General features: G+C 39.8%; 1 protein-coding gene across 3 annotated transcripts in view; it reads left to right on the top strand.

Moving 5' to 3' along the window:
• The window catches only part of g3bp1 (GTPase activating protein (SH3 domain) binding protein 1), a 41500-nt gene extending 28390 nt beyond the window's left edge, over positions 1-13110 (top strand). For all 3 annotated transcript variants that reach the window (XM_060837350.1, XM_060837349.1, XM_060837348.1), the window contains exons 8-12: positions 889-990; positions 4347-4449; positions 9183-9311; positions 11352-11470; positions 11944-13110. In XM_060837350.1, coding sequence (XP_060693333.1) covers positions 889-990; positions 4347-4449; positions 9183-9311; positions 11352-11470; positions 11944-12210 — 720 coding nt within the window. In that variant the 3' untranslated portion in view covers positions 12211-13110. The remainder of the gene's footprint in view (positions 1-888; positions 991-4346; positions 4450-9182; positions 9312-11351; positions 11471-11943) is intronic.
• The last annotated feature ends 446 nt before the right edge of the window (positions 13111-13556 follow it).

The raw sequence follows: 13556 nt of genomic DNA, 5'->3' as shown, positions 1-13556 counted from the left end.
TGATGTCATTTCCTGTTCGTTTTCTGAGGGGTTGATGGTATCTAGATCTATGTGTTTTGTTTATGGCGTGATTAGAGTGCCAGGCCTCTAGGAATTCTCTGGCATGTCTTTGTTTAGCCTGTCCCAGGATAGATCTGTTGTCCCAGTTGAAATGGTGATTTTTTTTCGTCTGTGTGTAGGGCTACGAGGGAGAGAGGGTCTAGCTGGCTAGCTGGTGTTCGTGTATCCTGGTGGCTAACTTTCTTCCTGTTTGTCCTATGTAGTATTTGTGGCAGTCCTTGCATGGAATTTTGTAGATGACGCTGGTTTAGTCCGTGGGTTGTACTGGGTCTTTTAGGTTTGTTAGTTTTGTTTATTAGTGGGTTTGTGTGCTACAAGGATTCCGACGGGACTTAGTAGTCTGGCTGTCATTTCTGTAACTACTTTGATGTATGGTAAGGTGGTTAGGGGTCACCACAAACCCCAGAACCCCATCCCATGACTGGATGTGTGTGCTCAGATCTGGCAATTGAGACTGCATAGCTCTGAGACCTGTTTCTGCTGTTTATCATGTCAGTTGTACTGTGTTGTGTGTAACTAAGTTGACACCTTTTTACGTATGCCCGCTGCTGCTTTTGGCATTCCGTCAACTCTATTCATTGAACCAGTGGTCTTTTCGTGGGTTGTCACTATCCTTTATTCATGAACTTATTGTGAATATATTGAGTCTAATTATAACCTATTGAAAACCTACTCGCATGGAGCTATAACCAGTACAGAGTGTTGGTAGTTGGTTTTTTGGCTGTTACAATATGAGTATGCTGAGTACAGTGTTATTTATGTGTGCATTATTGTAAACCGTGCTCCCCTGTGCTTCGTTTCTGACCATTTTAATTGATTTCTCTTCAGGCATTCTCTTGGGCTTCAGTAACAAGCAAGAACCTTCCCCCGAGTGGCATTGTCCCTACCACTGGAATTCCACCTCATGTTGTCAAAGCGCCAACACCGCAGGTAATTCATTTAAGTATTAATGAGACCTCAATGCCAATATTTATTAAAATGCATTAATTCCAGTTTCCTTCTCCACTACTTTTCCTGATAACTGCTTGTCAATGTGCAGCTCACTTGATAACAGTTGCTGTTTTGTAGTTTACCAAACAGCTACTGATCATCATCTGTTAGCCTAATCCGACCATAAGTAAACGTGTGCTTGCTGAATAGTGATCAAGGTCCTTGCTAAATGCACAATCGCTGGAGTTGATTGTGTATGTCCAGCTGTTTTGCCACCTAATCCTGACGAATTAATCAGTACTTTTCATGTAGAGCACCACTTGGAGGAAGCAGTGGCAGGGCCGCTAAATGGATTCTCAGTGGGAAACTTCAATATCTGTGACCAAGAATAGCTGAGCTAGACCACTACTGACCAAGCTGGCTGAACCCTAAAGGATCTACAGTAGAACCTCAATTATCTAAACTTTGCATGGGGTGGGGGGGGGGGGTGAGAGTATTTTGTTTGGATAATTGATTATGATCAGATTGATTACCCGAACGAGTAATTTGAATACTGGTTATCTGAACACTTCAGTTATCCAGCAACGCAAGCCATAATGCAGTTTAACTAATAACTGATCTATTGTAATTTGTGTGCCGGTGATCGAACATTTCTTGGTTATCTGGCAATGCACGCCATAATGCCATTTAAGTGATAACTGAATGATTGACATCTTCAGGTAATCTGATATTTGGATAATTGAGGTTGTACTGTAGTTGATGTTTAGGCTGCCCTTCGTCTTGTTTTCTGACACTGTGCAAAATGAGACAGACTTCAAACAGATTGAGCAAACCAAAGTTGGGTAGCAACTTATATCAGCAGAATTTCATGAAACCACATTCTGTAACTTTTGGCCTGGCACATTGTCCATTCTACTGTTAGCATCAGACTAGGATATCACCCCTGGTGTATTGAAGATTGCAGGAATTTATGCCAGAAGCAGCAGCATGCAGACCTAAAAAATGAAATGTTAACCTTCTGAAGCTGCATCCTCAATGTTGTGGATCTGTTGCTGCCTCTCTTGAGGCTCTGAGTATCAGAGGTGCCTGTCCTGAACCAAAATATTGAACTCAAGATGTTGTCAATAAAGGCAGTTACTCTTACAAGGCAACATTTGACTGCATATGGCATCAAGGAGCCTGAGCAAAACTAAGTTGAATGAGACTCCTATTGATTGGATCATACCTAGAGCAAAAAGAGGTGGTTGTAGTTATTAGGAGTATTGCAGGGGTTCCTCGGTAGTGTCATAGGCATAACCATCTACGGCTGCTTCATCGGTAACCCTCTGTCCGTCATAAGATTAGAAGTTGTGATGTTCGTTGATTGCTGAACATTGCACAACATTTGTGACTCATCAGGTACTGATATAGCCCATGCTCATCTATAGCAAGACCTGGACAATACCCAGACATGTGAGAAGTAGGATTTGTGCTATCCAGGTGTCAAGAAATTAACCATTTCTAACAATAGAATCACACCATTGGCCTTTAGCATTTAAATGGATGCCATCCCAGGATCAACGTCCTGCAAAGGTTATCATTGAAACTGAACTCGAAAAGACAGTACATTTGAATAGTATGGCTATAAGAGCAGAGCAGATGCTTTGAATTCTTTGAGTAGGTTGCCTCCTGTCCCCCTAGTGCCTTTTCACCATTTAGTGATAGGTACCACTAAGCCATTTTAGTATAACATGAGTACTTAAAATACTATAGAGTGCAAAATATAAAATAAGTGTTGGCATCACAATTATTATGGTGCAGATAGAGGCAATTAAATCCATCATGCCTGCATCATCTCTCATGCCCATATCCTGTGATAGGGAATTGAGTAAAAATGAATTAGAATAGATGCTTGATGATTAGTGTGGACATGATAGACCAAAGGGTCTTTTTTGCACTGCTTAAAATTCTGAATATCCATGCGGTCCAAATTAATGACGCAATGAAATACTTAACTATGAGGAGAGATTGGATAAACTTGGTTTGTTTTCATTTTAGTCATAGAGATGTACAGCATGGAAACAGGCCCTTCGGTCCAACCTGTCCATGCCAACCAGATATCCCAATCTAGTTCCACTGCCAGCACCTGGTCCAAAACCCTCCAAACCCTTCCTCTTCATATACCCATCCAAATGCCTCTTAAATGTTGGAATTGTGCCAGCTTCCACCACTTCCTCTGGCAGCTCATTGCATACATGTGCCACCCTCTGTGTGAAAAGGTTGCCCCTTAGGTCTCTTTCATATCTTTCCCCTGTCACCCTAAACCTATGCCCTCTTTAGTTCTGGACTCCCCAACCCCAGGAAAAAGACTTTGTCTATTTACCCTATCTATGCCCCTCATAATTTTGTAAGCCTCTATAAGATCACCCCTCAGCCTCTGACACTTAAGAGAAAACAGCCCCAGTCTGTTCATCCTCTCCCTATAGCTCAGATTCTGCAACCCTGGCAACATCCTTGTAAATCTTATCTGAACCTTTTCAAGTTTCACAACGTCTTTCCGATAGGAAGGAGACGAGAATTGCACGTAATATTCCAACAGTGACCTAACCAATGTCCTGTACAGCTGCAACATGACCTCCCAACTCCTGTACTCAGTACTCTGACCAATAAAGGAAAGCACCGAACGCCGCCTTCGCTATCCTATCTACCTGCGACTCCACTGTCACGGAGCTATGAACCTGCACTCCAAGGTCTCTTTGTTCAGCAACACTGCCTAGGACCATATCATTAAGTGTATAAGTCCTGCTAAGATTTGCTTTCCCAAAATACAGCACCTTGTATTTATCTGAATTAAACATCTGCCACTCAGCCCATTGGCCCAAAGATTGAATGGAAGTTTACAAAAGTGAAAGACATGGATAGTCAGAGTCTTGTTCCCAAGGTAGAAACATCAATTAATAAATTGCACAAGTTTAAGGTAAAAAGGCGTAAGTTTAAAGAAGATGAGAGTTTTTTTTAAACAGTGTAATGGATGTCTGGAATCCGCTGTCAGTGGTTGTGGTGGAGGCAGATACAATAGTAATGATTGAGGTAAAGTGATGTTTGAATAGACGGAGTAGAGGTATACCCAACTGTGTAGAGGATGGAAGGTTTTCGTTTAGAAAGCCATCATGTGATCTTGCAGTCTTGGTGGGTCGAAAGGCCTATTCCTGTGCTGTATGTTGTTTGTTTCACACTCTTGCTAATGTCGTATCCCATTAGTTTCGAATACTGAATCCTCAATGTGTAAGCTTACACTTACAGCATCTTTGTAAATTTTACTGCTAGGATTGTTCTTGAAGTTCAATCTGAGCAGAGTTCTTTTTGCTTATTTATAGCCCCGACCAGAGACAAAACCAGAAATTCAGATTCCACCACCAAGGCCTCGTGATCAGCGCATTAGGGAACGGCAAGGTGTGCCACCTCGGGGCCCCAGACCAGGTAAAGTGTTGTCATGCCAGAAGTTATGATAGCAATACCACTTTTAGCAGTAGTTGGATATCTACCACGTAATGCGAAAACATGACTGTATTTGAAGGTTCCAACTCGAGCTGACAAATGTGTACCTAGTTGTATGACAGGTAGTCAGAAAATAAACATACGAGAATATCTGCTTGAACTCCTTGTAGGTGGAATGATGAACTGATTCAACAACTCAAGGCATGGGTGTTGTTAAAAGATGGTATGGGCTTTCGATAGCAGTATAATTGTACACTACCACAGTATATCAGTTTTTGGTTAAGACTGAACAATAGTTGATCTATTTTAAACAATATGATTAATTTATAATCTGTAAAGCTAAATTTCATTTCATATTAAATTTTGTTCTTAAGATGAAATTGAAGCACTGACCTTTTTATTACAGCAGTGTTAAAAGCCAGATAGTGTTTATGCTCAAATTTATTTTATTACATTAAACTGGAGATTCAGAATTGTTGGTTTTGATACTTTGGCTCCTTTTATCCTGACTCTAAAATATTAATTTTTTTTTGTAACTTGAGGCATATGTTATTGTTTTAGTGATTGGTAATGGAAATGAAGTTTTTGAGGAGGTGACCTTTTTAACCAATCAAAATACCAACATCTGGAAGTAGGTTGACATCTGGAAAGATGAACTGCACTGTGCATTTTGAGTGACTAGTGCTATCTGAATGATTTTAGCTGTGAGTGGTTTCATGTTAATTTACCCCTGAGAAAGCTGTAAACATTTGATCTTGGCCTGAAGGCATATGAACTGCAGTTTTTATCTATAATAGCATGAGCATTCACGTTTCACCCAGCCACGTCATGACTTGAGTATTCCTAGATTATCACCATCCAGTCAGATAGCGATTTTTGCTTCAGTGAGATATGTAGAGGAACATGTTGGGAGTAGTACCAGGTGTTTGACCGGATAAAGTGTCAACTCTGAATCGACACTTAACTACTTAAAAGATGATAAGGAAAAGCACCAGACTATAGCCGAGTAAGTGATTACCTAATCAGCACGTCATCTCAATGGTTGACTGTGAATTGTTAAGGAAATTAATGGAAGGACTTAGCTCCATGACATCATAATACTTAATGCTGGTGAAGTTCGTAGTGTGAGTGCAAACAATTTAGGCTGAATTTTTTCATCAATCTTTTGGCTAAATGCCTGAAGAGGGTAATCCTTTGAGGGCTCTCGATCACTAGTTGTGCCAGTTTTCAGCCTATTAAAATTACACAGTTGATAACAAGATATGTCTGAGTGTACTGTCATGGCCAAGGTTACTGATGTTTCTAACCTGCGTAGAACTCCAGGGAAAATCTTTGGGGGTGAGAGAGGGAGGGCAGGAGGTGAGTCATTTGGAGACGGTATCTGGGCTTCCATCAGTCCAGGATTGTTCTCGGTAGCATTACAGTCAGCCGAGTTCACTTTTAACCACTGTAAACAAAAGACACGATTAGTGTTGGAAATGCGTCTTCGATATAATCTTTCTATTGGGACCTTGAGATCTCGTTCGGATATTCCGATAATTGATATTCGGATAATCGAGGTTCCTCTGTACAGTGTTGAAGATTTCTGCTGTCGAACCTTTTGCTAAACTGATCCAGGGCACCCATGACCCTGGCATGTACTGTTAATGTGCTGGATTGCTTTGGTATTTCCGAAATAGTGTGACAAATGAATGACCAGTTGCCTTACTCCCATTCGTCAACAGAGTGATGGAAGGAGTCATCAACAGTGCTGTCAGGAGGACTTGGTGTGTCCTTGTTCATAACATGATTACTAATGTTCAATTTGTGTATTGCCGCAATGACTTGGTTGCTGAGCCTAATGAAGCTGTTGACCAATCATAGGATTTTTTAAAAAATATGCGCACCAGAAATCAAGTGAAACAGATTGGTCAAAACACTGCTTTGCTGTCAAGGTCAATGTGACAGAACTCCTATCCTGGAACTAAGATTTTGAGCAACTAACACTCAAGGATATATTTCCAAGCCAAACTAGTGAGTGGTTTGGAGGGCATCTTTTATGTGGTGCTGTTTCCTTGTACCTTTCTGGGGTGGCATGGTGGCTCAGTGGTTAGCAGTGCTGCCTCACAATACCAGAGATTCCGGCTCAATTCCAGCATTGCGCATTCTTCCTGTATCTGGGTTTGGTGCTCTGGTTTCCTCTCACTATCCAAAGATGTGCAGCTGAGGTGAATTGGCCATGCTAAATTGTTGATAGTGTTCAGAGATATCTATAATTTCATATCCTTTAATTAATGGGATTCTAAGATTTCTACATGGGAGTGGATGCGAGTTTAGAAATTCTGTTAAAGGAGCTTTGGTGAATTTTTATGATGCATCTTGCAAATGGTGCACGTTACTGTGAGAGTGTTGATAGGAAGGAATGTGAATGTGGCAATCAAGTAGCATTGTCCTGGATGGTGTCAAACTTTGTGCGTGTTGGAGCTACACTCATCCAAACAATGGGAAGTATTCCATCACATTCATGACTTAAATTGTGAGGAGGCTTTGTGGGATCTGGAATGGGTTACTGTAGGATTCATTGCCTCTGACCTGGTCTTGTAGCCAGTGTTTATATGGCTAGTTTGGTTCAGTTTCTTGTCAGTGACAATCCCCAAGATATAGGGGGATTCAGTGAAGGTAATGCCATTGAATGTGATGGTTAGATCATGGCTGATCTTTTCTCTCAACACTGTAATCTTTGCTCTCCTTTCCCCTTTACACCTTTTTCAGGTTCTAAAATTCTCTCTTAAAATAGATTTAGTTACTTGGCCTTCACAGCCTCTGTGGTCGAGAATTCCACAGGTTTGCCATTCACTGAAGAAATTTCCCCTCTGAGTCCAAAATGGCCTACTGCCTATGGCCTATCCTGTGATTGTGATCTCTTGTTCTAGTTCCCCTGACCAGGACAAAAATCATCCCTGTATCCAATCTGTCCAGCTCTGTCAAAAGCTTTATGCACTTGAATGAGATCCCTTCTCAGACTGTAAACTTGGTTTAATACAGGGTCTGTAGACTCAATCTACCTGGTTTTCTGATGTCAGCAGACCTCTCCCATAAAAAAAGAACTTAATACCGACTTGACATTCAATGGGATTAGCATTTCTTGAGTCACCTAACAGTCTGTGGTTTACTGTTGACCAGAATTTCAACTATGCCAACTACAGCACGTTACATTCTGGTTGTTGGTGATGGGTCCTTCACACTTAACATCATCAAAATGGAATTTAGTCTGTTTTCTTGGATAGGTGCAATTGCAACAGTAAAGTTGGACACCACCCTGTGCAAAGCAATGTGCTTCCTTAGTGCCTAATCTGCTAGCCTAAATGTTAACCACCTTGCATCTACGTACTACAAGATGCACAGTGGCAACCATCTCATCTATATAAAAGTCAACAGGTAAATGGAAATAATGTTACTTTAAACTTGCTGTCCAAACAGACCCTACTGAGTTCCTCCTTCACCCCTAATTGGTTGTAAGATGAAATTTTTGGGTTGGGACATTTGGAGCAGCAGTGGTCATTTATAAGCACAGACTGATTTTTGCGAGGCTTCTTCAAAGGCTTAATATATATTCACGGTTTTTATATATTCATGGGTTGCTGCTGCACAAAGGAAAGCATTAGCTTCATGTTTGAGAAACCCTGCCTTTGTATCAAATATCTCAATATGTAGAACCTAGTTTCTCCACATTCCCACTCAAGCCTCCAGCCCCAAAAAAATTGATCCTCCCTTCCCTAGCCTTTGACACTGAGAGCCCACTGTATCTACTACTCAGCAGCTCCCGTAGCGCTCACCTCCTCCATAATTGTGTTCTTGCGGTGAAGAGAAGTCTGAAGCATTAAAGTGGGATCACGTGTGGGAAAAGGTTTGGAAAGTACAGTCCTACACGTTTTGAGAATTGATTATAAAAATAAATCAAACTTGAAAGAGCTGTTGGGTTTCTATTTCACATACTGCACAATATTGACTGACTGACTTTAATCTGGAGAGTTTAGGAACAAGTAGAAAGATCCATGGCTAAACTGTATAACTTACTGTGAAGCTTACTGTAGCTGTTTCCTACTAGGAATTCCTCCTTGTTTGGGCCTACAATATATCCCTCAGGGCTGTTGTAAAAGTTGAGATTCAGAATTCCCTCGGTTTATGACTTCAACCTGAATTGCTCTGAAATGATTATCTTGAGGCACTTTTTAAAAAAAATAAAAAATAATATTTGATCATTTATTACAGAAAAGTAATGTGTGCACTTTTTAACTGGGGAATAGGTGAAGGAATAAAGAAGAAGCTGAGCTATGGGAGTTGGCAGAGTTGATCAGTGAGATGACATTGAGTTTTCTCCAAAGATAATTTTGGGGGGTGTTTTGTATTTGTGTGAAAAACAATGGCTTGAATAATCTGAAATAAATCACAGTTCAATTAAATATTAGATTTGATTCAACAACAATGCAGTTATATGTTGGAAGGTAGTGCATTTTGTCATTTCAAACCTTAATTTGGCGAATTGACTTTGTTAACTGACTTTAGATGAGAAAAAAGTGTGGCTAGTTTGTACAGGTTTGCAATCTTCATTAAATATATGGAATTTGCAGGATCTTTTAAGAACAACCTAATCATTAATTTTTTATCTAAATGCTTTTGAAGTTAGTTTCAGGGATATGCTAGCCCTTTTTTGAAAGTAGGTATCTTTGTTTCAGGTCGGAGTGAAAATGAACCAGGGGATACAGAGACACGACGCGCAATCCGATACCCAGACAGTCATCAGTTATTTGTCGGGAACCTGCCTCATGATATTGATGAAACAGAGCTGAAAGAATTTTTCACAGGTTTGTTGAATTTTTTTTCTCTAGTTTACTGCAACTTGTTCAGAAGCACTGCTACTGCTTAAAATCTCAACACATTTTAGCAGTTTTCTTTTGTAATTTACACAATGTTGTATTCTGAGCGTTAGAATAAGATTGCATTCTTTAATTATGTGTCAATTCATTTTTCCTTGTTTTGAGCTTCCTTTAAGTACACAATTGCTGAAGGTATATTGTGCCACTAACCATAATTCTGTACATAGTTGGCTGTTCTAAGTGTCATTACTACCCTGCTACATGTAAGGGCATTGTATTGAGGCTGATTCTGGCTGTAATGGATCTTTTAGGATATGAATATGCAGGGCAGTTATTGCTGCAGCTGTTGTACTTGCTGAGATTAGCTGAAACAACATCTGCTGAAGGTGGTATCTGGAACTTTCTAGTCCATTGGTTTAAAACAATGACTCTTGTGCTGTGTATTAACTATTTGGTAAATTGTGCACTACTGTAAATCCACCAGCGAAACCACTTTATAGAGAGCTCTTATTGTTTTTGTTTTCCGAAGGGAATCATATCAGATTTGAAACATTTAGCTGTTTTTCTTTCCTCAAATGTTGCCAGACCTGCTGAGTTTCTCCAGCTCTTTGTTTTATTTAAATTCAAGCATTCATAATATTTTGCTTTTATTTGCTTCAGTTTTATTATTCCTTCAATTACTGTCTGAGCACTACTGGCCTCTTCCGGAATATGTGCTTGCACTTTTCTGTAGCACTTTTCTGTACTTAAAGTCATGGAGATGTACAGCATGGAAGTAGACCCTTCGGTGCAACCTGTCCATGCCGACCAGATATCCCAACCCAATCTAGTCCCACCTGCCAGCACCTGGCCCATATCTCTTCTCCTCCTCGCCCCCCCCCCCCCCCCCCCCCCCCAAACACTTCATATTCATATACCCGTCCAAATGACTCTTAAATATTGCAATTATACCAGCCTCCTTATTGCAAGTTTACAAAATAGAGAGCATACATTTTAAAATTGACGGAACATCCTTGTCCATTATGCTATAGTTTGAGAAGTGTTGTATATGACTGCTTCAGGTATAAGATTGTTCATTGCTGCTGATACTCTAAATTTAGCTACCAGTGCTTAGCTTAAGGAAGCTTAGGAGAAAAAAACAGGATCAGACTCTAGTTCTTAGGTAGTGGTATAATATATTTGATTGAGATACGGCTGGGATAGTATGTTTGTCATGTGTTAATGTGATGGGTCAACTAGGCCTGTATTCACTGACGTTTAGAGAAATGAGATGCAGTCTCATTGAGATGAATCAAATTCTGACAGGGCTGGATAGACTGAATGCAAGGAGTTGTCTGGGGCAATGGCTATATGTTTTGGATAGAGCTGAGAAAAAATGTCTCCATTCACAGGATGGTGAAACTGTGGAATTCTACATCTCCAGGTTGTGGAGGTCAAGTCCCTGAATATAATTAAGAAAGAAATAGACATTAAAGGTATCAGTGGTTGTGGGAAGAGAGCAGGAGTATGGCATTAGTTAGACGATCAACCATGATTGTATTGCATGGTAAAGAAGGCTTGGTGTGTTGAATAGCCTACTGCTATTATTTTCTGTTTTTAAGCCTTGGAAAATAAATTTCTGAAGGGGATAGCTTCACTGTTGTTGTAACTTTACATTTATTAGAATTTCAAAAAAACTTATCTATCGAAAGGAACAAAATAACAACATTTTTTGCAGTATAAACTTGTTTTGAGTGATCCTACCATCTTTAATGTATTACTTGCTGTGTTTAGATTGTTTACTGTGAAATAAATCATCTTGATAGAATATACAGAATTAAATGGAGTTTAATGCTGAAATCTATTTATTCGAGGCTGTAAACAGTTACTTGTAGAAACTAGGTGTGCAACTCCGTTTATTATAGTTAATCTGCACCACCCACAGGAGTGTAGGATGTCACCTATTTGAAAATGAATGTATTGAATTTTGACATGCATAATAAAGTACAAACTGTTTTGGGCATCACTGTGTCAACTCCTCTTTTGCAGGGTATGGCAACGTGGTGGAACTCCGTATTAACACCAAGAGTAGTGGCGGCAAGCTGCCCAATTTTGGATTTGTGGTTTTTGATGATCCAGAGCCAGTTCAGAAGATCTTGAGCAGCAAGGTAATATGTAATAAAGAACAGGATTTTTTTTGTATTCCAGGAAGGTAAGCTGTCTGTCCATTTTGTTGAATGTTTCATATTTTTGTGATTAACGTAGCTTGAGTTTTTCCTTCTTCAGTACCCTACCAATACAGTGTTTTTAAATTTCTTAATTATCATTCATCATGAAATATGAAAAAGTTGAAGGTAATATATCCCGTTTTGATCTGTTCAGACTTTGATTTCAGAAAGGGAATATAATTTTGATTATTAAAACCCAGCAAATCTGGTTTTAATTTGCAAGAAATTGATTAGAAAGTACTTTGCTATTCTGAAACCGATGTCTTTACTGCTGCATTGAATCAGGTTGAAGATTCAGTTATATAAGAATGTGTACATATTTTGTTTGTGTAAATTCAGAGCTACATAATTACAAAATTAACTGTGAGAAGCATTTTCCTCAAACTGCTTTTTTGTCCTCTCCTCCTCTACAGCCCATTAAGTTCCGAGGAGAGCTCCGACTAAACGTTGAGGAGAAGAAAACCCGGCCTATTCGTGAAGGTGAACGTAGGGGCGATGACCGCCGAGAAAATAGACCAAGAGGACCTGGTGGACCCCGTGGTGGGCTTGGTGGTGGAATGATGCGTGATCGGGAAGGCCGGGGCGGTCTGTCCAGAGGAGGACTAACGCAGAAACCCGGACCAGGAGCTGGAAGAGGAGGTGGACAAGGAGAGCCTCGGTTCTCAGGACCACGCCACTGAAAGTACCCTCACTAGCTGTTGGTGTGAGCTGATGGTACAGATGTTCTCTCTCATGCTCTTGTGATTCAGCTTTGTTTTTGGAATGTGATTTCGACCTGTACAGATTATCATTTTTTCAGTACAGAAAATGGCCTTTTCTTTTGTTCTCGACTTGTGTAGTAGTCGTCCCACGAAACATCCTGTCTGAAATGTTTATTTGTTTAAGCAAAACGGATTTTAAAACCAGAATCTTGATTTGAAGACAGATTCTGACTCCAGTGGATCGGGGTGACTAACAGCTATGAACTGGATTTTAGTACCTGCTGCCTCCCAGCTGCTCCAGGAACGTGTTGGCCCTTGAAATTTGGTGCATATTTTTTAAATTGGAAACCAGGTTGCTTTTTGTTTTGCACAGACATCCATCTTCGGAAAAACTTGTAATGTAGCACTCAGCAATTTTTAAAGCACTCTATCTACTTGGCATAGTGTTCTCCTATTTGGTAAAGGGAACACAGTGCTATCTGTATTTGGAACGGAACCTGTGTGATCACTAAATGGTTGATAATAAGCTGCAATGCTGTAAACTGGAGCAAGTTATCAGTTCCTGTGCAGAACTGCTGTGCTGTTAAGATCAGGAGTGGACTAATACAATAGATGTAAGTCTTCAACTTTTTTCTTTTAACGTTTTTGTTTTTATCATTGGAAGAATCTTTTACTGTGGGACTTTTTAAAAACATTCAACTCTGGCATACTTGACATCAAGACACGTTTCCTCTGGAATTGTGAATTTTTTTTAAACTGTAAATGCAGAAAACTTTTCTGGTTTAGTTTGTATTGTAAAGCGTATGGTTGTGCCTTCTATTTATCTCTCATTCCAATCTTGGCAAAGTTGTACAAATAAATGTAGATTGCTTTATTCAATATGCACGACTTTGTGGTGTTTGTTCAGGGATGAAGGCCATTTGGGGTGGGTATTTGGTTGTCTGAGTAAAATTGTACTGAAAATACTAAAAGCTTAAGTTTTATTTTAAGAAATCTTCAACTGGGCTACATTGGTCCATAATTCAGTTCAGGTACATGTTACATGCAGCCTGGAGACTCTTATAACCTCAAGCTTAAATGGTTTGCATTTAAAACACAGCTGTTATGAAATAAACCTAGTTTATGAATGTTTTTTAACATAAAAAAATCACTGGTATAACAAGCACAGGTGACCGACGTGAAACACAACTTATGTAGCAGCATCTGGCCCTTGGATGTGTTGACTTGACAGATTTTCATAATTGTTCTGTGACAAAAAACAATGGCTGATAATTGACATGCATGGGTCATAGTAGTTCTTCCATTGTTTTTTATTTGTAGGAGCT

This window comes from Hemiscyllium ocellatum, chromosome 16 (genome assembly GCF_020745735.1).
Source record: "Hemiscyllium ocellatum isolate sHemOce1 chromosome 16, sHemOce1.pat.X.cur, whole genome shotgun sequence".
In the NCBI taxonomy this organism is placed as follows: domain Eukaryota; kingdom Metazoa; phylum Chordata; class Chondrichthyes; order Orectolobiformes; family Hemiscylliidae; genus Hemiscyllium; species Hemiscyllium ocellatum.
This window is presented reverse-complemented; position numbering and strand designations above follow the sequence as displayed.